At 45.4% G+C, this 24,061-nt stretch overlaps 1 protein-coding gene across 5 annotated transcripts in view; it reads left to right on the plus strand.

Moving 5' to 3' along the window:
• The window catches only part of NUP58 (nucleoporin 58), a 114,384-nt gene that overhangs the window by 81,425 nt on the left and 8,898 nt on the right, over positions 1-24,061 (plus strand). For 3 of the 5 annotated variants that reach the window (XM_068266971.1, XM_068266970.1, XM_068266972.1), the window contains exons 13-14: positions 6,100-6,198; positions 13,251-13,346. In XM_068266971.1, coding sequence (XP_068123072.1) covers positions 6,100-6,198; positions 13,251-13,346 — 195 coding nt within the window. Of the gene's footprint in view, positions 1-6,099; positions 6,199-13,250; positions 13,347-21,376; positions 21,532-24,061 lie in introns of those variants that run through there. The other 2 variants (XM_068266974.1, XM_068266973.1) reach the window with 2 other exon arrangements.

Here is a 24,061-nt window from a genome sequence, read left to right on the forward strand (position 1 = left end):
AATTTTTTTTTTCAATCTTTTCAATCAATTTTTTGATTAAAAAAAAACAAAACTCAGTGACCGCAGCTTTCTGCTCCTCAAGTACTCCCTTTTGCTAGGTAGGTGCTCTTTTTTTCTGGGTAGTCTCAGAGGAATACCCCCTAAATGTAGCAGTCCACCATGGCAAGAAAGGGTATTCCGATGAGGCGTACAGGTACATAGCCAGTCGGATGAGGACGATTGGGACGACTCATTCGACGAATCTTCTGGGTCAGAGTTTGAACCTGTAGAGAGCATTGGCTCACTGACTGATAGCGATCACGAGGTTGAGGTCCCGGCTAGAGCCAGGCGTACCACACCCCATGTCGTTGGACCGCAGGTGGCGTAGGATCAGCCTCAAGGGCAGCAGAGTGGTGCTAGTGCTGGTCTGAGATTTCATGGTGGGGCAGGCACCAGCAGCACAGCATCTCCTGGACTTAGCACCAGTGCTTGAAACTGGTTCGGTGGCACGTGCAGTAAGACCCCGGTCGCAGCCACCAAGAAGACAGGCCCGTACTACCCCTAGTTTACCAGAGGTGCTGGCAAATCCTGATTGGCATTCCCCTGATTCGTCCGCACCCGTACTGCCCCCTTTCACTGCCCAGTCTGGAGTCCAGGTGGAGACGGGTAATCTAGGATCGGCCCTTGACTTTTTTTTTTTCTTTTTTTTTATTTTATCTGCTCTTCACCCAGGATCTCTTAGGCTAGGGCCACACTAGGTTCGGGTGCGGGACGCATCTGCGGTCCGGGCTCAGATTTTCAAAACCGGACCGCAAACGGATCCGTGCTGCCTTTTTTGCAGCACACGTTCTGGATCCGTTTCCGTGTCGTTTTTTTTTTTTTTTTTTGCTAGAGGGGGTAGTAGCCACAATGGGGGGCTGCGGGCAAAGCGGCGGCCAGGGGGATCGCCTCCCCCCTCTGGCTCACCTGGGTGCCCCCCCCGTCCCCGCTCCCCCTCCAGCTCGCACATAATGTAATAAATTGTACCTAAGTTTGGCGAGCTGGGCTTTTACGCCCACACTACTCGCTATCACTTCCTGCAATGCCGCCCTCTGTATTTCAGTGGGCGGCATCGCAGGAAGTGACTTGAGCGGTGTGGGCGGAAGTGCCCGGCTCGCCGAACTTCCTTAGGTAAAATTTATTACATTATGTGCGAGCTGGAGGGGGAGCGGGGACCGGGGGCACCCAGGTGAGCCAGAGGGGGGGAGGCGACCCACCTGGCCGCTGCTTTGCCCGCAGCCCCCTGTCCTGGCTGCTACCCCGTCCAGCATGGCAGCCCCCATCCTTCACCAAGGGACACTGGAAACTGATCCGTTTCCAGTGTCCCAAAATGTCAGTGAAGAGGGAGGCCCGTTTCCCCATTGATTTTCACTACCCGTACGTGTATACGGGTCCGTGAAAAATGCTGCAAGTCCGGACTCTGCGTTCCGGGTTTAAAAACGTATTCCGCGGATCGCACGCGGATACGTTTTTAAACTTGAGTGTGTACTGTTACTATTTTTAACATTGGTATCCGTGGCTCAGTTTTCGTCCGGGACAAAAAACGTAGCTACGGATACGTTTTTAAAGCAAGTGTGAACCAGCCCCTTAGACTTATTCGTGGCAGAGACCAACCGTAAAGCCACATAATTTATAACCGCCAATCCGAATAACTTCCTTGCCCAGCCTTTTTGGTGGAAAACCAGTCCAAGTTTCCGAACTTAACATTTTTTTTGGGCCTTCTTCACATTGGACTAGTCAACACAGAATGTCTTGCGGTCTTATTGGTCTACGGACCCAGTACATCACGTTCTCCTTGTACTCTGCTGCCATGTCTAGGACACGATTTGAGAACATCCTGCGCTTCCTGCACTTCAATGACAACGAAACCTGTCATCAAAGTGACCACCCTGCTTATGACCGGCTCCACAAAATTCGGCCCCTCATAGACCACCTGTCATCCAGATTTGCAGATGCTTATACCACTGTACAGAACATCTGCGTAGACGAGTCCCTCATACGTTTTTTTCGGGCGCCTTGGCATGAAACAGTACATCCCATGCAAGTGCGCCCGGTATGGGGGTGAAACTGTATAAGCTTTGGGAAAGGGCCACATGCTATACATCTTATTTTAGGATCTATGAGGGAAAAGACTCAAAATTGGAGCCGGTTGGATGCCCTAACTACCTGGGGAGCAGTGGAAAGGTTGTGTGGGGACTTTGTGTCACCCTTGTTCCTGAAGGGGTACCATCTTTATGTGGACAATTATTACACAAGTGTGGCCCTCTATCAGCACTTAAAGATAGAAGGAATCCGATGCTGTGGCACTGTGCGGCCTAGTCTCCGGGGCTTCCCCCAACGGCTCGTTAACACCAGACTTCAATGGGTGCAGAGGGCCGCCTTGTGTACTGACGACCTGCTCGCGGTGAAATGGAAGGACAAGAGGGACGTTTACTTTCTGTCCAACATTCACACAAACATGACAGTCCAAATTCAACGACGGGCAACTGAGGTCATTTAAAACCCCTTGTTGTCCACGACTATAATACTAACATGGGAGGGGTGGACTTCAATGACCAGAGGTTAGCGCCCTATTTACTTTCCCGGAAAACAAGACGCTGGTATAAAAGTGTCTTTTTTTTATCTCATTCAATTGGCAGTTTACAACAGCTTTGTTCTCTACAGTAAAGCCGGGAGAATTGTATCTTTTCTTCAATTTCAGAAACAGATCGTTATGGAACTCCTGTATACAGGAGGTGCCGTGGCCCAACCCCCAGATGCAAGTAGCCGGCTGCATGGAAGGCATTATGCCTTTCCGATTCCGAGTACCCCAGGTCATCGCATCCAAAGAAAACGTTGTCGTGTCTGCAGCAGGGCTGGAATAAGGCGTGACACCACTGTTTACTGTCCTACCTGTCCTGACCAGCCTTGCCTATGCCTAGGGGAGTGTTTTTGAGAGGTCCCACGAGCAGGTACGCTATTAGAGTAGGGAACTCCAGACACAGCAGTAGGCACACAAGGGTCTCTCAGTGCTATTTCACACTGGTGCGATGAGTTAGGGCAAATTGCCTAGCGAAACTCACACTCTGCGTCCCCCCCCCCCCCCCCACGCCGGAAGTGCTTGACTTAACGCTAGTGCATTACTGCGTGGCTTCTGCGGCAATTTAGGTTGGCCTGGAAGTCATGTTAGTCTACGCTGACGCAGTTCATTACTAGGCCGAATGCTACTCTTGTGGTATTCCCTGAAGGTCTGTTTTTGACGATACGGTGCGGCGGGCTCGACCCACCAAATATGCCAATATGCAGTGTGAAGCCAAACATCTGGTTTCGAGAGACCCTAATACACATGGCTGCCAGAAACCTCTCCTTTCACTTGGACAAAATGCATAATGTACTTCGCCACAACTCTGTGAGATTTGCACTTCGCACATTGTCCCATGGGGGAGGAGAGGTTTGTCCTCGGAAGGTAAGTTTAAAAAATAAATAAATAAATAAAAAAGCAGGAAAGCAAAAAAGTTAATTTTAAGGTTTTGTTAAAAAAAAGTTCAACAAGTTTATAAATGTTCATGAAGTTATTGCTTTGCTGCTTGCTTGTTTTTTTTTTTCTCTTTTTCCTTCCCGGTGGACCGAGCGAGCGACCAACCAGCTGCAGCATTGATGGTGCATCCTGACAGAAGCATTGCGCGTCTGCCAGGTACACAAAATTGGTGCATGCAGCGCTGCAGGACGAGATTTCTCCTCCGCAGTAAAAAAAGATTAGTTTGCCGAGGCATATGAGCTGAGGGGCGGTGTTGGAGTTCCTATGCTTTGGCAAGCACTTTGTATCATAAAAGTACTCTGGCAATGATTTGTTCATCCACATCAATCGATGTGAATGGAGAAATCTGGTTTGCCAGGGCATACGAGTTGAGTGGGTTTGGACGTTTTTGGGTGGTAGCTCCTATGTCCTGGCAGACGCCTTCCCCTTTTATTTTTTTTTTTTTTTTTTTTTTTCACATTTTTGGGCAGATTTTTTTATCCACAGCCCAGAGTGCATTACCCATATGCCCAATATAAGGAGTATAGCAGAAACTCTTAATACTGGCCATACATGTAATGATTGCAGTGACCCTAAAATGCCAGGACAGACCCCATTAATGATGCCATTTTGGAAAGAGGACACCCCAAAGTATTCTGTGAGGTGCATGGTGAGTTCATAGAATTTTTTTGTCACACGTTTGTGAAAACAAAACAAAAACAATTTTTGCTAATGTGTGACAAAAAATAAAATCTTCTATGAACTCACCATGCCCCTCATGGAATACCTTGGCGTGTATTCTTTCCAAAATAGCGTCATTTGTGGGGTTTAACTGTCCTGGCAAGTGGGGGGGGGGGGGTGTGCTAAATTGTAAGCACCCCTGTAAAGCCTAAAGGTGCTCATTGGACTTTGGGCCCCTTAGCGCAGTGAGACCGCAAAAAAAATGCCACACGTGGTATTACCGTACTCAGAAGAAGTAGTATAATGTGTTTTTGGGTGTATTTTTACACATACCCATGCTGGGTGGGAGAAATACCTCTGTAAATGACAATTTTTTTTTTTTGTTTTTTGTGTTTTGTTTAGTTTTTTTTTACACACAATTGTCAATTTACAGAGATTTCTCCCACCCAGCATGGGTATGTGTAAAAATACACCCCAAAACACATTATACTACTTCTCCTGAGTACCGCGATACCACGTGTGGCACTTTTTTGCACCCCAAGTGCGCTAAGGGGCCCAAAGTCCAATGAGTACCTTTAGGATTTCACAGGTCATTTTGAGACCTTTGGTTTCCAGACTACTCCTCACGGTTTAGGGCCCCTAAAATGCCAGGGCAGTATAGGAACCCCACAAATGACCCCATTATAGAAAGACACCCCAAGGTATTCCGTAAGGAGTATGGTGAGTTCATAGAAGATTTTATTTTAGCACAAGTTAGCGGAAATTGTTTTTTTTTTCTTTTTTTTCTCAAAGTGTCATTTTCCGCTAACTTGTGACAAAAAAATGTAATCTTTTATGAACTCGCCATACTCCTAACGGAATACCTTGGGGGGTCTTCTTTCTATAATGAGGTCATAAAGTCCTAACTACCTGTAGGGTCTTCCAATGTCTGTGCCCCTCTATATCTGGCATGCAGGCTGCCCTCCTTATTTGGAGATAGAAGGGACGATGGCTCTTTTGTGTAAGGGGTGGGGCTGCGTATAGGAAACCGGCAGGCACGGACCTCAGGAGATCCTGCAGGTAGTATCATAAAAAACAAAACGCAAAGCGAAACCTGTACAAATGGCGGCCATATAGTTACAGTACTTATAATCGCAGAAAACGCTTGACAAAATGCTACACACAGTGCTTGTGTGATTGCCAACAGTAGGCCTCTGGCCTAAGACATTTTGGAATTTTTGTGTCTGCCATTCTGTTAACAAGCTATTTGTTTATGTTGCAATTGTGGCATAGACATAAAAAAATGCTAGAATTGTAATGGTTTGTTTACACTACAGTATTTAAAAAATAATTTGCCATATCCCCCATCACTTTTTCAAGCATTCTGCTCCTATAACCCTTTCCCACTACTCAGACATGCATAAAATCTCAGCACTCGCAACGGAAATTACAGTCTGGTATAACAAACCATTAAAATCCTGTCTCCTTACTCCAGTTGTGTCCTGCTAAGACATCACTTTTACTATGCGGTAGATGTAGCCAATACTTTGTTTCAGTTTTTCTTACTTTTAATTGCCTCTGATGCTCCCATCTTCATATTTCCTCACTAGATTACAAATATCCAACTTGTCCAATTGTAACTCTTGATTCATTTGCTGAAAACTGAAACATAAATTACATAAACGCCATGCCATTGTTTTTAAGCCATAAACACTGCGATTTTAGAACTAGCTTTATTTTATAAAATGCACGAAGGAGTACTAATGAGCTTTCTTTAGTGCTTTCACATCTATTTAGTTTTTTTTTAAGTTTCTTTCATTTTTCAAATAAGGAAAGCTTTTTCTTTTGTTTTTTCCCCCTCTGCCCTTGTTTTGTTTTTTGTTTTGTTTTTTCCCTCCCCCCCTCCTTTTTGCTCTTCACAATAGGGCCTCGGCCTACACTGGGAGTGGGGTTTGGAGCACCATTCGGCTCAGCTATGAGTTCTGGTCTACAACCAGCAGGCTTGGGCTCGTCAACTCTTGGAGGTACCTTTTTTTTTCCATTTTCTTAAATCCTTGTCTTTATGACTAAATGATTAGCTTAAGGACTACTGTAGGGGGAAAAATAGAGTTGAACTTACCTGGGACTTCTAATGGTCGGAAAACCACTGCGCCTGCGTGGCCGCACCCTCCAGCTGATATCACCAGGAGTGTATTGCGCAGGCCCAGTACTGTCTGCGCCTTCTTCAGTATGCTCCTGGTGACGTCAGCAGGAGCGAGGACACACCGCACAGGCGCAGTGGTCTTCCCACTTTAAAGTCGGAAATCCCAGAAGTGAACCGGAGGCGAGGACAGGAGCATCAGTGAGTGGCTGCGCGGGCACAGGACGTCTGGGGGGGACCATTAGAAGCCCCAGGTAAGTTCACCCCCCCCCCCCCCACCACCACCACCACCACTCTACAGTACTCCTTTAAGCTAATCAGTAGTCCTTTAAAAAAAAACAGCCATAATAAACAGAAAACATAGTGGCTGTTTTATGTTAGACCAATATAAGTACTCATAACAGCATTCACTGCATTTTGAATGTTGCTGCAAGTTAACACCAATGCATCTTTCTTTGCTTTGCGTCTGTCTTTCATGAGTCACTATAGCTTAACCCAAACCTACAGTGCAACCATATGCACCAAAATAAGTATGAGAACTGTACCTAATGCTTAGGTTGACTGCTTACTAGCTTGACCATTTTGTCTCCAGTGTTCAAAATAATATATGTACAGAGAGAGAGCAGACATTAGTACTTACTGTGACTTTCCGGGGAAAGCCATGCTTGGCCTTACCCCTTAGGGCACATTTTCCCTAAGTGTGAAGGTCTCATTGCGAAAATCTGCATTAGTACTGAAAGCAATGCAATTTCATTGGAATCCTTTCCATTAGAAAGGGTTTTTGTAGTCCGTTACATTCTGGAAAACATCGAACAGCTTGCTGCAGATTATTGCAGCACGCATCTGTTTCCCATGTACCGATTGTCAATTGCGCTCGACACGTGCAAATGTTCACAACAAATGCAAACATACACAAATGGAAAAAGGAATGTGTTATTTAATAACCTTGTAGAAACTATGATGGACAAGCCTCCCTGACCCAATAAGGAATGGGGTCATGAACCTCTTCCTGCGGAATGTCCTGGCTTCCTTGATGATATTTGGCCTTCGTGTCTGTGTGCAGAGAGTTTTGGAGAAAGGAAAGCTCCACTCATAAACACTCGTCATGAGATTCCATGTGCTAAACGTCACCATACCTTAGTCACTTTTTCAGACAGGTCAGCCATAATTGGATAGATCCCTCTCTGATCGAATCTAGTCAGAGAGGAATCTATTGCCTACCCATGCACTGCACACCGATTTTCAATGATTTTGCATGAAGGCTATTGTAAATCATCCTGCTGACGTCCACCGACCGCCCCACCCTAGTGTATGTGTGTGGATCCACCTGTCACATGCTGGCACAAATTCTCCACCTCCAGTGTCTAGCGTCACTGCGAGCACCTGTACCATGTGACAGTGGCACACGTACTGATCTTCTACAAGCGCGTTGAGTCCGAAAAGGAGAAAAGTGCTTTACAAATGTTAGGATATTATTATTACATGCACCAGTGTCACATGGTACAGGCGCTCGCGGTGACATCAGAGGACGACAGGGTTCACTGCAGAGTGGCAGGTGCATCTTCAGCATTGCACACTGGCATGGAGGAACACACACATACTCTTGGGGGGACAAAAGCCAGGGGTCCGTCGGTCATTGTAATATCTAACAACGTTACCGCCATGCACCTGATCAAGCACTCGCATCACGGATTTTCCAGCATTACCAATCTATCATTCTGATCGATTTCTGCTGGAAATCTATTGAGAGATCGATAGTTTCAATTGGTTTCGGAATGTTTATCAATCAGTAGTGATCTGATGTGGGTCTTAATTTTTAGTCGGTTCGGTGGGGTAGGATCATAGTTTTTGTTCTGTCATATGGGACAAAGCTTGCAAGGTGGCAGTGGATCTTTTTGTTCTAGATTAGATTTCTGCTGAAATTTTGGTTGTGCAGTGTGGTAGATCGATGGCGACTTCCTGGTCGGTTTACAGTTGGGGAATAATCAGCTGTTTGCTGATACAGGCTTCTTAGCATTATTTTGTTGCATATAATGTTTTTCCAGGCTTACGTTAATGCCAAAGCTTGCCACCTTCTTCTTCACTTTGTCTGCTTATAACTTATTCCCCGAGCATTCTTCACATTCTGTACTCTGTGCACTTACCTTTCCCTTCTCATCTTCATGACACCACCTGCTTCTGGCCACTGTTTTCTATGCGATGGTGTAAAGAAAATGGCTTGTAAAATTGCTCTAACCTGACGCTTCTGCACAGTGCTGCTCTTTGTAACTACCAGTGCATGCAAGGAAGCGCCCTGCCTTTACATCTCATCCACATGACCGTAAAATAGCAGGGAAAATTTTAGATTTTGCATGGTTTTTCATAATTACTATGATTGTCTAGTTATTTGGGAAATAAGGTTAAACACTAAATATACAAAGCTAAGAAAATGAGGTGAACTTGAGACAAAGGAAAAAAAAAATGTTTTATACATATCTGGGTCTTCTTCCAGCCACCTTCATGCTGATTAGTCCCTCACTGTCGTTGTTCTCACCTGCAGCCTCAGCTATTTGCCTCCTTGAAAGCTCGATGGGGTGCGCACGGCCGGGTCATGCATGCGCAGTAAGCTCCCTGACTCCCATAGTTACTGGGCTGGTTTGCGGAGGCTGCAGACAGCGGAGGAGGACGGCGAAAGATCAGCGTGAAGGGGGTTGGAGAAAGCCCCAGGTATGTATAAAAGGTTTTTTTTTTTTTTTTTTTTTTTCCTTCCTCTCAGGTTTACTTTAGGATGTTACAATGAACATCAGTAAAACAACTTTTTATTGGGATACACACACATTCTTCTGTAACAAACACTTAAAGAAAATCTGTAACGAAAAAAACCTCCCCTGGGGGTTACTCGCCTCTGGTGGGGGCCCTGCGAGGACCCAAAACAATCGTCGGTTTTTGTATGATGTGGAATGCTGCACAATAAAATGCGGTGCATCTTAATTGGTGTGCTAATGGACTGTGTTCAGACACGCTTATGCTGGGTACACACGGGGTACCGCTGTAGCTTGTCGCTGGCGCATCGGGGGCGTGTGCGCGACAGCTCGTCGCCAGGTCCCTCTATGCAGCAGCCGTACACACGGCGCACAGAGGGACAGAGATGCAGCGGTGTCACCGAAGGTTCCTCCCCCCCGCACCCCACCCCCCCCCCCCTCCCTTGAAGCTACGTCCATGGTCTATGGGTTGCTGTCAGTAGTCCGCATACACACGCAGTACGCGTGGCGGACTAGCGACAGTAGCTGTTGCCGGTGATTGGCCACAGCTCTGACTAGCGATTGTTCACACGGGGGACCGGTCGCCGCAACACGCCCGTGCCACGTGGTTGCGGCGACAGTTGTAACCCATGTGTATGAGCCATAACTCACTCACACAATCTAATCTCAGATAATTTAATACACAGTGTAGAAAGTATTATCTGAGATGTGAGTGAGTGTGTATGAGCACAGTCCAGGAGCACACCAATTAAGATGCCCCGCACTTTATTGTGCAGTATTCCACATCCTACAAAAACCAACAATTGTTTTGGGTCCTCACAGGGTCCCCCTTTATCAAGACTCTGCGAGGCCCCAAAACAAGTGTTGGTTTTTGTATGATGTGGAATGCTGCACAATAAAATGCGGTGCATCTTAATTGGTGTGCTAATGGACTGTGTTCAGACACGCTTATGCTGGGTACACACGGGGTACCGCTGTAGCTTGTCGCTGGCGCATCGGGGGCGTGTGCGCGACAGCTCGTCGCCAGGTCCCTCTATGCAGCAGCCGTACACACGGCGCACAGAGGGACAGAGATGCGGCGGTGTCACCGAAGGTTCCTCCCCCCCGCACCCCCCCCCCTCCCTTGAAGCTACGTCCATGGTCTATGGGTTGCTGTCAGTAGTCCGCATACACACGCAGTACGCGTGGCGGACTAGCGACAGTCGCGGCGACAGCTGTTGCCGGTGATTGGCCACAGCTCTGACTAGCGATTGTTCACACGGGGGACCGGTCGCCGCAACACGCCCGTGCCACGTGGTTGCGGCGACAGTTGTAACCCATGTGTATGAGCCATAACTCACTCACACAATCTAATCTCAGATAATTTAATACACAGTGTAGAAAGTATTATCTGAGATGTGAGTGAGTGTGTATGAGCACAGTCCAGCAGCACACCAATTAAGATGCCCCGCACTTTATTGTGCAGTATTCCACATCCTACAAAAACCAACAATTGTTTTGGGTCCTCACAGGGTCCCCCTTTATCAAGACTCTGCGAGGCCCCAAAACAAGTGTTGGTTTTTGTATGATGTGGAATACTACACCATAAAGTGCGGTGCATCTTAATTGGTGTCCTGCTGGACTGTGTTCTCACGCACACACGCTAAGTTTATTTATTTTTTTCTATGTAAATGGCATGTCTGTTATAATTCTGTGAAATATACAGTAGGTTTCCATCTGCTTAGAATACTACCACCCCGCATGTGTATTTATTGCATTTTTATGTATGTTATGGCCTTGAATCAGTGTTCCGTGTTCCGTGAGTGATAGAAGAAGCCTGTGTACTGTAACTAAATTTGCCTGCGTTTGCTTATTGCAGACTCCACTAGGCTTACATGCATGCATGCATACATACATACATACATACATACATACATACATACATACATACATACATACATACATACATACATACATACATACATACATACATACAAAAGATTGGATCTCACTGTGATGACAGAATTAGCTGAGATTTGACTGGCTTTGGTTCGGCCATTATTTGGTGGGATTGCAAGTGAGCACAGCACAATCCAAATTCATAAAACCATTTTTCTTTATACAATGTACTTCTAGGAGGCACTTTTTGCCTTTCCCCAGTAAAGTAAAATTTTGGACGTCCCACTTTTAGGCCCACTACATCAGTACTACGTGTACCTCCTTAAAGGTAACCTGAAGTGAGGTATATTGAGGCTGCCATATGTATTTTCATTTAAACAATACCAGTTGCCTGGCAGCTCTGTTGACCATTCAGGCATTAGTAGTGTCTGAATCACACACCTAAAACAAGCATGCATCAAGCAACAGATTGTTAGAAACACCTGATCTGCATGCTTGTGAACGGTCTATGGCTAAAAGTATTAGTGACAGAGGATCTGCAGGACTGCTAAGCAACTGGTAATGTTTATAATTAAATACATATGTCAGCCTCCATATCTCACTCACTTCAGGTTCCTTTAATGGCAGCCCTGTGAATTAGAACTTAGCAACAGAGCTACACTGCAGTCAGCTGTTGAGTGTTAGGGCAGGTTCACACGGACATCTGGCAAGCCTTTGCCAGGTGCCGCATTCAAACGCTAGCGATTAAACACCGGCGTTCAACTGCTAGCTTTTGAAGACTTTTGGGAAGCCTTCAAGGCTAGGGTTTAGGGTCCCTAGACTGGTTTCCTCTGAAAGCAACATGTTGATGGGACGCAATGCCGGGATCAACCACCAGGCGTTCACAAAAGCCATGCCTAAACGCTCCCATTCACTTGAATGGGACGGTGGTAGATCCCCCAAAAAGTGTCTAACGCCACAAAAGCGTCTGTGTGAACCACCCCTTAACCTCTTGACGACCAGCTAACGCCGATCGGCGTAAACTGGTTGTCTGCGGGTTTCCATGGAAACGGCCGCTTGTTCGCCTATCAGAGTCGGTACAGGACGTATCGCCGTCCAGTACCGCCCACAGAGCCAGGGAGGGAGAGGGAGGAGGGAATAGCGCTGCGGAGGGAGGCTTTGAGGAACCCCCGCAAGGCACAGCAGAGCGGCGGCGAACAGACCCCCCAGCAGGACATCCCCTTGGGGGCGGAAAAAAAGGGGGGGGGGGGGAGTCTGATCGCCCTGCCTGCAATACGATCTGTGCTGGGGGCTGAAGAGCCCACCCAGCACAGATCAATGGGAAATCACTTGGTCGGCAAGTGGTTAAGATAAAGGTTTTTTTTTCAGTTCTAACTACATTCCACCATGTAAGTAGGCTGTGTAAGTCCTCATTAGTGGCCAAACATATGGCTGCGGTGGCGTAGTGGTTAGTATTTTCGCCTTGCAGTGCTGGGTCCTCTGTTCAAATCCCAGTCAGGGCACTATCTGCAAGGAGTTCATATGTTCTCCCTTTGGCTTAGTGCACACCAGAGCGGTTCTGCTGCGGTTTGCGATCCGCTTGCGGGTGCGGATCCGCTAGGGTAATGTATTTCAATGGGCCGGTGCACACCAGAGCGGGAGGCGTTTTGCAGAAACGCATACTCCTGAGCTGCTGCAGATTTTGGATTGCGGAGGCGTTTCTGCCTCAATGTTAAGTATAGGAAAAACGCAAACCGCTCTGAAAAACCGCACTTCAGAGCGGTTTTGCAGGTGTTTTTTGTTACAGTAGCTGTTCAGTATCTACTACACCAAAAACTCACAAAACCGCAAAATGCTAGCTGAAAACGCTACAGAAAAAGAAAAAGCGTTTCAAAATCTGCTAGCATTTTGCGGATCTGCTAGCGGGTTTTGGTGTGCACCGGGCCTTTGTGTGGGTTTCCTTAGGGCACTCCAGTTTCCTCCCATATCCCAAAACCTACAGATAAGTGAACAAACGTCCCCCTAAAATTGGCCCTAGACTACGATACATACACTACACGATACATCCGTAGACACATGACTTTTTTAGGGATTAGATTGTGAGCCCCTCTGAGTGACAGATAGTGACATGACTATGTACTCTGTACAGCTCTGTGGAACATGATGGCGCTATATAAATATTACAAATATTTCTTCAAACACCCTTCTCTTACTATTAATCTTTCTGTAGACTGTCATTGTGCTGTTTTTGTAGCTGTTTTGTGTTGGATGTAGCCTGAGACATATTTGAATTGTGCTGTAAGCTTTGTTCGGGTTTTAACAAATGCTCTTCCTCTAGGTTTTGGAAGTAGTTCGGCGTTCGGAAGCAGCACTTCAGGAACCTCCAATTTTGGCTTCGGAGCAGCAAATAAACCATCAGGAAGCCTCAGTGCAGGTTTGTGTTTCATATCCGATAGATCTATGAATGGGAATTGAGTGAGGTGGTTGTAGATACGTCTTTATACATTCCTGCTGGTAGGATGGTCAGTGAGGTTCAGATAACGCCTTTGCATCTTGGAAACTGACCAATGGACTGAAGCCACCGTGGCTTTTGATTGTTTCGTTTTAAAGCTGCATAAAAACTTGCCACAACTTGGAATTTTTATCTCATTGACCATCCCTACTGATTAGTTGAGTCTGGGTAGCCGATTTCCTTGCTTCATTGTACATCTGGAATCTACAACTTTACCCCATAAAGACTGCAGAAAAGCCAGCATTCTGAGAAAGTGCCAATCCAGCATTCTGGCTCTTCACTAACTTTCCTGATTTGCACTTTTTTTACAGGTTGAACTAATAAAGTATTATAACCTGAGGATGAGCATAATACACAGGAAACTAGATGGTTTTTGGGAGGAGGGCAGTCCTAGCAGCATCCATATTTCTTGTTTTCCATAATGGAGTTCCTATGTGCCTTGGTCGGTGAAGATGGCTTGTTTCTGGAGTATGGACATCCCCAAGCCCCCACCTATACAGAGGCTGGTGTATAATCCCTGCCGTCAGATCTGACATTCTCTGATCCACGAGGGCTCACAGGAGTGCCATTTTAGAATTAAGTTTTCCAGGTGTATATTGGGGTGCAGCTTTGTATACAAGACCATTTTGCTTGTACAACTGCATAGGTAGTTTAAGGGATAAGCCTCTATAACAAAAATATGCTAAATCAGTTTCATAAGCACTAAAAACATGACTGGATTTCCTCCTCCAAAAGAGATCTAAGAACCTGCTGGTTGCCTGTTGTATATGGTCTTCCTGTGACCCGACAGTCTGTCCTCTCTGTATAGACGTGTTTCTGCTGGTCTGACGGCTCTATCGCCTCACTGTCTGCTCTCTAAACTCCCAGCCACTTTGGGGCTTATGCATTCAACTGGGTTAAAGAGAGCCCGAGGTGGGCACATAAGATAAAAATAAGACCATGGAGGGGATTTGGGGGGTAAAGACCCCTTGTTCAGCCGCGGGATAGCAGCGTTTTAGCTGGGGCAAACATGCCCATGTAGGATATAAGCTAAAAAGCGGTTTTTAAAGTCGCTTCAGAGTCTCTTTAACGTCCATTGCGTTCTGCTACTGAGCATGACTTGGGTGCAACACATAAGAAAGGAGGGAACATGCCTCTGTGTCCAATCTGACCCCCCCCACACACACACACACGGCTGTCCCCAGTACAGCGCTGTGATCTCCCAGTACAGCACTGCTGTCGATCGCAGCGCTGTACATTCTAATTAGACTGAGCCCGCTCTCTGCTATGTGACCGTCTTCGCACATATGTATGAGACTTTAACATCACTGATCTGTGTTCTGCACATTAGGAGGTCCAATACCAGCTCTCTGACTTATTTAGGTCAAATGAAGTCCAAAGCCTTATGCTGGCTCTCTGTTGGCTTATTTGGGTCACATGGCATTTAAAACATTTTGATTAACAAATTAGTGGGAGAACATAGACTATCACAAGCCCTAACAAACTAATTTATAAATATCCACGTCCATAGTGCTCGCATCTGCTGCTGAGTTTTGGCATGAGTTATATGGCAGCTCAATAATGTGAATAACAGCCACCTGACCTGGTGATGCTGTTCTGTGGCAGCGATACAGTATGTTGTACCCATGGCATATTTATAAATAGCAATCTTGGCATTTTCTGTATAAAGAGTAATCCCGCCCCCCCCCCTTTTTATTTTTAATTGGCTATTGGCCTATAGCTATAGAGTGTGGGGTAAAGAACAGGAAGCATTGAGCAGATCGTGGGTACATGAGTAATGCTGAGAAACTGTAAGTAGGTCATGAGAGCTGGAAAAGCAGTGAGAATCTTGCAATTGGCACAGCAGTTAGGCCTGGAACCCACTACAAAGCGCTGTCGCTAATCACAATCGCTAGCATTTCTAATGAGCGTTTTCTGGCGATTTTGGTAGCGATTTTTAAAAAGTGTTTTGCCAGCGATTGTGTAGAGATTAGCGTTTTTAATTCTGATTAGACCTTTCAATTAATGTAAAAAAAATTTTTTACAGTGTGCAGTAATTTAAAAACGATAGCAAAAACGCTAAAAATGCTGCATGTCCAGCGTTTGTGATTTTGGTAATCGCAATCGCTCCAGGGGAATTTGGCCCATCCATTACCATTAGCTGAGCGTTTAGGGAAATCGCTAGTGTTTTGACTCGCTCCCTAAACGCTCAGAAAATCACTCTAGTGGGTTCCAGCCGTAATGTTGTTGGGGTTGGTTTTTGTTTTTCTGCAATGCGAGCAGGGGAAGGGGAACAGTTTTATGATTTCCACTATTTAAAGCACACATAGAGGTTTTTACCACCACAGCACCAATGACGTGCTAATAGTGATTGAAGTAGGGTCCCCAGTGGGCTCCTCTGGTCTAGGGGCCCTGCCGTGGCCACAACTCCTGCATCCCCTATTGCTACACCACTGGCAACCAGGGGTCCTCAGATTACTTCAGGGAGGCAAATCAGTATTGTATTATAACTACCGTATTTTTCGCCGTATAAGACGCACTTTTTCTCCCCCAAAAATGGGGAGAAAAAGTCCCTGCGTCTTATACGGCAAATGCAGGGAATCCCCGACTTAAGAACACCCGCCGATACTAACCGCCGCCACGTCGGGGATTCCCTGCATTTAGCTACATGTGTGGTCTGCTCTCCGTACGGTAATGTCTGCAGGGGCATGTATGTATGTGCCGCCCCTGTGTTCCTGGCTCCCCCCATGTGGTGCGCCAGCGGCTCCCGGGATCGCAGACCTGGTCTTCTGTCTTGCCGCTCTAGTGATGGCTTCTGCTGATGACGCGTATTGCAGAAGCCATCACTAGAGCGGCAAGACAGAAGACCAGGTCTGCGATCCCGGGAGCCGCTGGCATAGTAAGACTGCGGCTGCTATGCTGACATGGGGGCAGCGCACACGAGCGGGGAGGGTAGCAGAAACGAGCGGGGAGGGTAGAGTACAATTGCGGGGACGTGAGCGCACCTATGCGGGAACGGACAATTAGGCAGGGGAACGAGTCTGCGCACCACATGGGGGGAGCCAGGAACACAGGGGCGGCACATACATACATGCCCCTGCAGACATTACCGTACGGAGAGCAGACCACACATGTAGCGGGGACAGCTATGGACACCTGGGGCACAGCTATGGACACCTGGGGCACAGCTATGGACACCTGGGGCACAGCTATGGACACCTGGGGCACAGCTATGGACACCTGGGGCACAGCTATGGGCACCTGGGGCACAGCTATGGGCACCTGGGGCACAGCTATGGGCACCTGGGGCACAGCTATGGGCACCTGGGGCACAGCTATGGGCACCTGGGGCACAGCTATGGGCACCTGGGGCACAGCTATGGGCACCTGGGGCACAGCTAAGGACCACACTGCGGACGCCCGAGGACACCTAAGGACAAAGGGGGACCACACTGCGGACATATGGGGACACCTAAGGACACAGGAGGACCACACTGGGGACCCCTGAGGGCACATGGGGGACAACTGAGGTCACATGGAGGACATTAATTGGGGGAGAACATATACAAGACGCTCCAGTATATAGACACACCAGGTTTAGCATACATTTTTTTTTTTCCTGGTTTTTGCCCTCAAAACCTGGGTGCGTCTTATATTCCGGAGCGTCTTATACGGCGAAAAATACGGTACATTACTGCTAGAGATAATTCTGGATTGGTATAGCAGATTTGTTTTAAATCCATAAGTCTAGTTCCAGAATGCTTCAGTATGTTCTAAAATGGTGCCCTAATCCGTAATAAAAATTGTAAATGATTAATTTTACCCCATTTTTAAATATTGGCTTGCCAGTCCTACATATTAAGCTGGTATTCTGTGTTTATTCTGATAGTAAAATAGCGCCAATGTGTGCTGATCACTGCTTAGAGAGTACTTTATCCCGTTTGGTTGGAAATAATCCCAGTGCCGATACCATCAGCACCTCCGCAAACTCTAAGTACTGGTGTACAGGCTAGTGAAGAGTCCTCTTTGTAATGTTAACGTGGCATGATTGTATTTTAAAACGGGGTTAAAATTATTATGCAAGTATTGTATACTACATTATTTAGTGCCTCATTTTAAAGGGACTCTGTAGTGACCCTAAACTATTCCATGTAAGTAGTGTAGTGGGGGTGTCAGCACCTTGCAGGGAAAAAAATATAGGCGACAAATACGGGAGCCCAATAGTGTAGTATATTAGTATGCAGTTGAAAAAAGGATTTTCAATAAATTACTACTCACAAAAGGAGGTTGCAAGGGCAACCAACCGTAGGAAGCAGGTGGAGACCATAAACCCGACTCCACTCGGGGTAGTCCCAGCCGGGACCTGGATGTGGTCGCTCTCCTTAAAAAAGTAGGGGCAGGTGTCCACTGTGGGGCAACCACAGGTGGTCTGTCACCACCCCTCAAACACAGATTGTTTGGGGGTATAGCTATGCACAATTGAAGGTAAAGAGGCGCCCTGGTTGAAATAAAAGCATCTAAAAACAGCTTAAAATCGAGGAAATAATATGAGGAGGCTTACCTCAATAACTAAATCCTTGTATATGACAAAAGATTTTTATTTAGCACCGGCAATGCGTTTTGCGGGTCCAAGCCCGCTTCATCAGGCCAATAAAAGTGCCAAATGAACAAGTTGATATGGCAAAGGGAGCCTCCCTTTGCCATATCTACTTGTTCATTTGGCACTTTTATTGGCCTGATGAAGCGGGCTTGGACCCGCGAAACGCGTCGCCTGTGCTAAATAAAAAATCTTTTGTCATATACAAGGATTTCGTTATTGAGGTAAGCCACCTCCATATTATTTCCTCGATGTTAAGCTGTTTTTAGATGCTTTTATTTCAACCAGGACGCCTCTTTACCTTCAATTGTGCATATTCCATGTAAGCATAGAGCAGTATCCCCCATTGATTAAGCTGCAATCTGCAGGCATCTGATATTTGGTAATCTGTATGGAGCGATCGGCTACAATTATCGGTCGTTTTGGTGCTGTTTAAGGTTAGTCACTTACGTGGGGTTAAGGTTAGACACTTAAAGTGTAACTGTCGGGCATAAAATCAATTCTTTATTTTTATCTAGTAAACAAGTAATAAGGATGCTAACCAGGCAATCCAAAAGTTAAAATCATTACTTTTCTTGTTGATAAATGATCATTCCCCAGTTTACCTGACTCTTATTCAGTACACTCAAAATTTGGTACACAAAAAGGAAGTTGCAGGGCATGCTGGGTTGTCCTGTTTTGCTTCTCTATTTCCCCTCAGACTTAACTAATGCAGCCTGATTGGCTGAAGCATCTTTCCCTCCTGGTTTCCCCTCCCACACCTCTGTTCCTGTCTGATTGGCCAATATTTCTGATGCTGAGACAATGCACTTTTCATAGTGAAGGGCGGGCACATCGGGCAGAGGAGACTAGGGCAGGAAATGACTTCAGGATCGACTTCAAAATAGCCACACTTAAAGTGGGAAATAAGGAATTTTTTTTTTTTTGATTTACTGTAGAAGGATCACTAACATCAAAACGTGGATAGTGCACAATACATATGTAAGTAGAGCAATAGATAGTATGACTGACAGCTCCTCTTTAAGGGGGGTTAGGCATTAAGTAGGGGGTGTTCTTTTTTTTTTTTAGGCATTTACAGGCAGGTTAGGCATTAGGTTTGGGGGCTAGGCACCTACAACAGAGGGTGAAGGTTAGAATGGGTGCTGGGTAGTGCATAGTACAATATAGGGAATTTAAACTACCAATATTTTACTATTGGCCACATGGCGCCCAGCTGATGCTGCGGAGCTTAATATGTACTCCATAGAGGGGGGCCACTGCATCCAGCTCCATGCCACCATGCTGATCAGATTTGCTTGGAGCTTGACCCTATATTAACCTGAATCCTCTTCTGCTGACAGTCCTGCATGGGACTTTGCTTAGTTTATTTACATAAAGGTCACTACAGGGTCCCTTTTTTTTTTTTTTTTATAAAGGAACCTGATGTTAGAGACGTATGGAGGCTGCCATATTTATCTCCCTTTAAACAATACCAGTTTCCTGGTTGTCCTGCTAATCTTTCTGGTAGTCTGAATCGCACACCTGAAACAAGCATGCAGCTTCTGGTCAGATTTTTGTCAGAAACCTCTGATCTGCATGCTTGTTCAGGGTCTATGGTTAAATGTATTAGAGAGAGAATATCACCAGGACAGCCAGGCAATGTGCATTGTTTAAAAGGAAATAAATGTCGTCCTCCATGTGTCTCTTACCTCAGGCTCACTTTAAGCAAAGTTTAGTAAAAGCGGTCTGAAGGTACCCATTAACGATTACAAATTTCAGCTGATGTATCGTCACCGATTGCCATGCTAATTGATCAGAAACTATCGGCTGTGTCCATTAACAGTCGAAATTGGATCGATCCATTTTTCAGATTGATCAGATTGGATTAGTTAGCGGTAATTCAGTCATGTAAGGGCACGACTGATCGTTTACAATTGATTGCCATGGTGATCGGTATGTTAATACTTAATGGGTACCGTAAAGTGTACCTGAGAACTGGGATATAAAAAAGATACATACCCGAGGCTTTCTCCAAGCTGATCGCTCCTTCACCATCCTCCGCTATTTCGCCAGTAAAGTTCTTCAGACAGGGCCACTTGGAGCATGCGCAGTCCGGCTGCGTACACACACACACCCGCACACGTACACTTGATAGGAGTGCACACAGCTGGGCCGCGCATGCGCAGTACGCCCTAGACTGAAAGACTTTACTTGGCGAATAGCGCCGAGGGATGATCAGCCTGTTGGGGGCTGGAGACTTTTTTTTTTTTTTTTAATATCCCCGTCTCAGGTTTCCTTTAAATCCAATGGGAACCGCTACATAAAAAAATAAACCAGGTAGTTACCTAAGGGAGGGAACGCTCTGGGTCCTAATGAGTCTTCCCTCTCCTCTCCCGATGCCTGCAATGCTGCGCTGTCCCCGGGAGCAGTATTTGAGTAAATTGGTCAAATACTGCTCCTTCCGCCGACGAAGGTGACTTCGGAAAGTGTTCGGTAGCCTGAGTGCTCCCGAAGACGGGCCGCTGTATACTGCACATGGGCAAGCGCCCTCTATTGCGCATGCGCAGTATGGGACTGCCTGTCTTCATGAGGACTCGGCTCCCCGAAGACTTCTGAAGTCCCCCGCGCAGGGGATTTGAACGGGGTATCCAGCGCTGCACCGAGGGCGCTGACAGAGGAGAGGGAAGGCTCATTAGGACCCAGATTCTTTCCTCTCCTTAGGTAAGTATTTGGTTTCTTTTTTTATTAAGCGGTTCCCATTGGCTTTAAAGAGAATCTGTACTCTAAAATTCTTACAATAAAAAGCATATCATTCTATTCATTAGGTTCTCCTGGGCCCCTCTGTGCTGTTTCTGCCACTCCCTGCTGCAATCCTGGCTTGTAATTGCCATTTTTAGGCAGTGTTTACAAACAAGACATTACTGCTAACAGCATGTGATAGGCTGAGAGTAGCTCAGTGTGCGAGTCATACAGAGCTTGGAGGGGGCCTGGAGAGGGTGTGTATAGCTTCTATCCTATCACAAGCAGACCTGCACATTTCGGCCTGAGTGCCTGAGCCCGACAGAGGAAAGAAGATTAGATTATATAACAGAGATAACACAGCCACTGTGCAACTAGGAAAGGCTGCAGTAAGCCAGATCACATTAGAACAGGTATAGGAACTTATAGGATAGAAGAAATCAGGCTGAAAATTGTGTTAGTCTGTTTGATAGTTTGCAGAATACACCCATGAGCCTTTCCTCTCCACATTGCAAGCTGCTGGCCCCGGTATGCAGGTACAGAATTTCCTGCAGTGCAGGTGTCTATGAAAGGTGTGTCAATCTGTTCTCTTAAGGAAAGGGACGCTTTGTTTACATCTCTACTCTTTCTTATCTAATTTTAAATTTTATATATCTAGGCTAAAACACCTTTCAAGATCACCTTTCAATCGGAGTATCAAACAGATGGAGGGATGGGATTCTTTTGATTAAAGATCAGTGTTACTTCCAACATGCTACTACTGAATGTTACATTGCTATATCTATTCCAATATTAAAACCTTGTTTTCCTGAATTCAGCCTGTGCCTTTCATCTTTTTCCCCCTCCTGCTTCTATCGTTCTTGTGGTCAGTTGTATGCCTTTTACTATGGTTGCAGATGTATAGGGGCACTATGGCGAAACTTATGCTATACCATTATATCCCCACCATCAGTTATTTAATATGGGCAGCATAAATATCACCATAGTGCTTGTGTTAAAAAAAAATAGCTCCTAACACCAATTCTTTTCTTCTAGACAGCTGATCTGCATCAGTAAATCAGCTATTCCTGTGCTGGTATGATGGCTGGGCTGCTAACTGCTTGCAGCCTTCTATCTTTCTCTGCCTCAGCTGATTTATAGCATGGCTCACACACTCTAGAGCAGTGCTGTTGTTTCTCATATGTAGCTATAATGTAACTAGCTAAGTAACTAATTAGCAGCCTGTTTATTTAGTTACATTATAGCTATATGTGAGACGCAACAACATGTCTCTGGAGTGGGTGAGCCATGTTATAAATTAGCGGAGGCAAAAAGAGACATAAGGCTGTTATCGGGGAACAGCTAGCCGTTGCATCAGCACAGGAACAGCTGATTAACTGATGCAGATCAACTGTGTAGAAGAAAAGAATTGGTGTTAGGAGCTATTTTTTTAACACAAATTCTATCGTGAAATTTATCTTGTCCATATTTAAAAAAAAAAAAACTGATGGTGGGGAAAATGGAACAGCATCATTTTCGCTATAGTGCCCCTTTAATGGGAATTGGGCAAATGTTGTTTCCTAGTGATCCGAAAACCAAATCCTACCCTTCACAAATAGTACAAAGGTCTTACGTAGTTTTTTAAGCACAAAAGAGTTTTTCTTTCTATTCCACAGAATGATTTTTTTATGTGTCTTGTATGCTTAAAATGTCATATTTCAGAGTATTTAACATAACAGCCACAAATGTATAATGTATCTGAAGTATGAAGTCTAAATAAGTGACATGGAAAGCGGTTTACAAGGGTTTGATGTCTGTGCCATGTGTTCCATTTGTACAAGTGATCACTGAGCTGTAATTAACTACAACTTAAGCCAGTTTTATTTCCTTTTATGCCATGCATGTTTGCATACTTAACTGTAACATTTAGGATTTAAAGTGAACCTGTCACTTAAAGCAAGCCAGTCACATCTGGCCTGATGCAGAATTTGAATATCCATCATTAGGAGGGCCTATAACAAAGGATTTATATTAAACTAAGGTTTTTACTGAGATAGTAGAAGTCTGTAATAGATGTCTGCAGTAAAGGAATCAAATCTAGTCTCCAATCGAACTTCCTTCCAAAGGGTCGATGTTAAACGCATTTTAGTTAAAGGACAACTGAAGTGAGAAGAACATGGAGGCTGCCAACAGAAACGCCTGTTCTGCCAGCTTGAAGAATTAAAGGTAGAGGATCATCAGCAGGACTGGCAAGCAACTGGAATTGCCTAAAAGGAAATAAAAATGGTAGTCTCCATATCCCTCTCACTTCAGTTGTCCTTAAAGCCGGGCATACAGTATGTTATTATTTTTAATCAATTAGGTCCATCCGATGTTTCCCTTATATGCAATACAATAAAATGTAGGTTTTCCTTTTTATTCAAGTCGAAAAGAATCTTCCCCCCCCCCCCCCCCCTCAATGTAACAGAATAATCAAACAAAATTATCTAATGGGGGGGAAAAATGAAAAAGCTGTCTCGTGTTTGGGCACCATAAGAAAAACATTGGATCAATCAAAAACTGAGCTGTAAACTAAAGCCTCTTTTAATTACATTATTGATCTTAAGTTGATTGGTAAAGGTGGTTTGTGTCCATAGAGTTTGGTGGGGATCATTGGCTGCTTAACTCTTAAGCTGAGTACACACGTACGATAACGATCGTTCAAAAACGAACGATAACGACAATTGGACCGATAATCGTGCGCTCCAAATTTTCCAACGATCGTTTTTTGGGACGATAACGACCGTTATCGTTCAATCCAACCCGGCGGATTTTTTCGAAAGATAATCGTTTAATCGTTGCAGTGTGTACAAAGATCGTCCGATAACGCATGTTCTTATTGCCTGTCATAACGTCACTTCCGTTTGCGCACGCATTTTTTAATCGTTCGTCGTTCAGTACTTTATACTTATATCGTTCACGTGTGTACACAATCGTTCATTACGAACGATCTTTTCCGTCTAATTTGAATATCGTGTAAACGTCACGAATCGTTCGTAACGAACGATCTTTATCGGACGTGTATACGAACCTTTAGGCCTTGTTCACATTATAAATCGTCAGCGCTATCGTAAGCGCTGAGTGATTTATAGAGCGCTTTTCCCTGCACTTTGCGCTTAGAAAAGCCATTTTGCTCAGCGATTAATTTTGACACTCCCTGACGTCAAGCAGGAAGAGAACTCTTGTAGCCGGAAATGAATAAATACAATGTATTTATACATTAAAGCTCTCGGAAAATCGCAATTCAAGCGCTTTGCGGTTTCCTTATCCTTTGTATTGAACACAAACGCTCAGAAAATGGTACAGGTAGCGCGTTTGAAATTTT

This window comes from Hyperolius riggenbachi, chromosome 2 (assembly GCF_040937935.1).
Source record: "Hyperolius riggenbachi isolate aHypRig1 chromosome 2, aHypRig1.pri, whole genome shotgun sequence".
In the NCBI taxonomy this organism is placed as follows: domain Eukaryota; kingdom Metazoa; phylum Chordata; class Amphibia; order Anura; family Hyperoliidae; genus Hyperolius; species Hyperolius riggenbachi.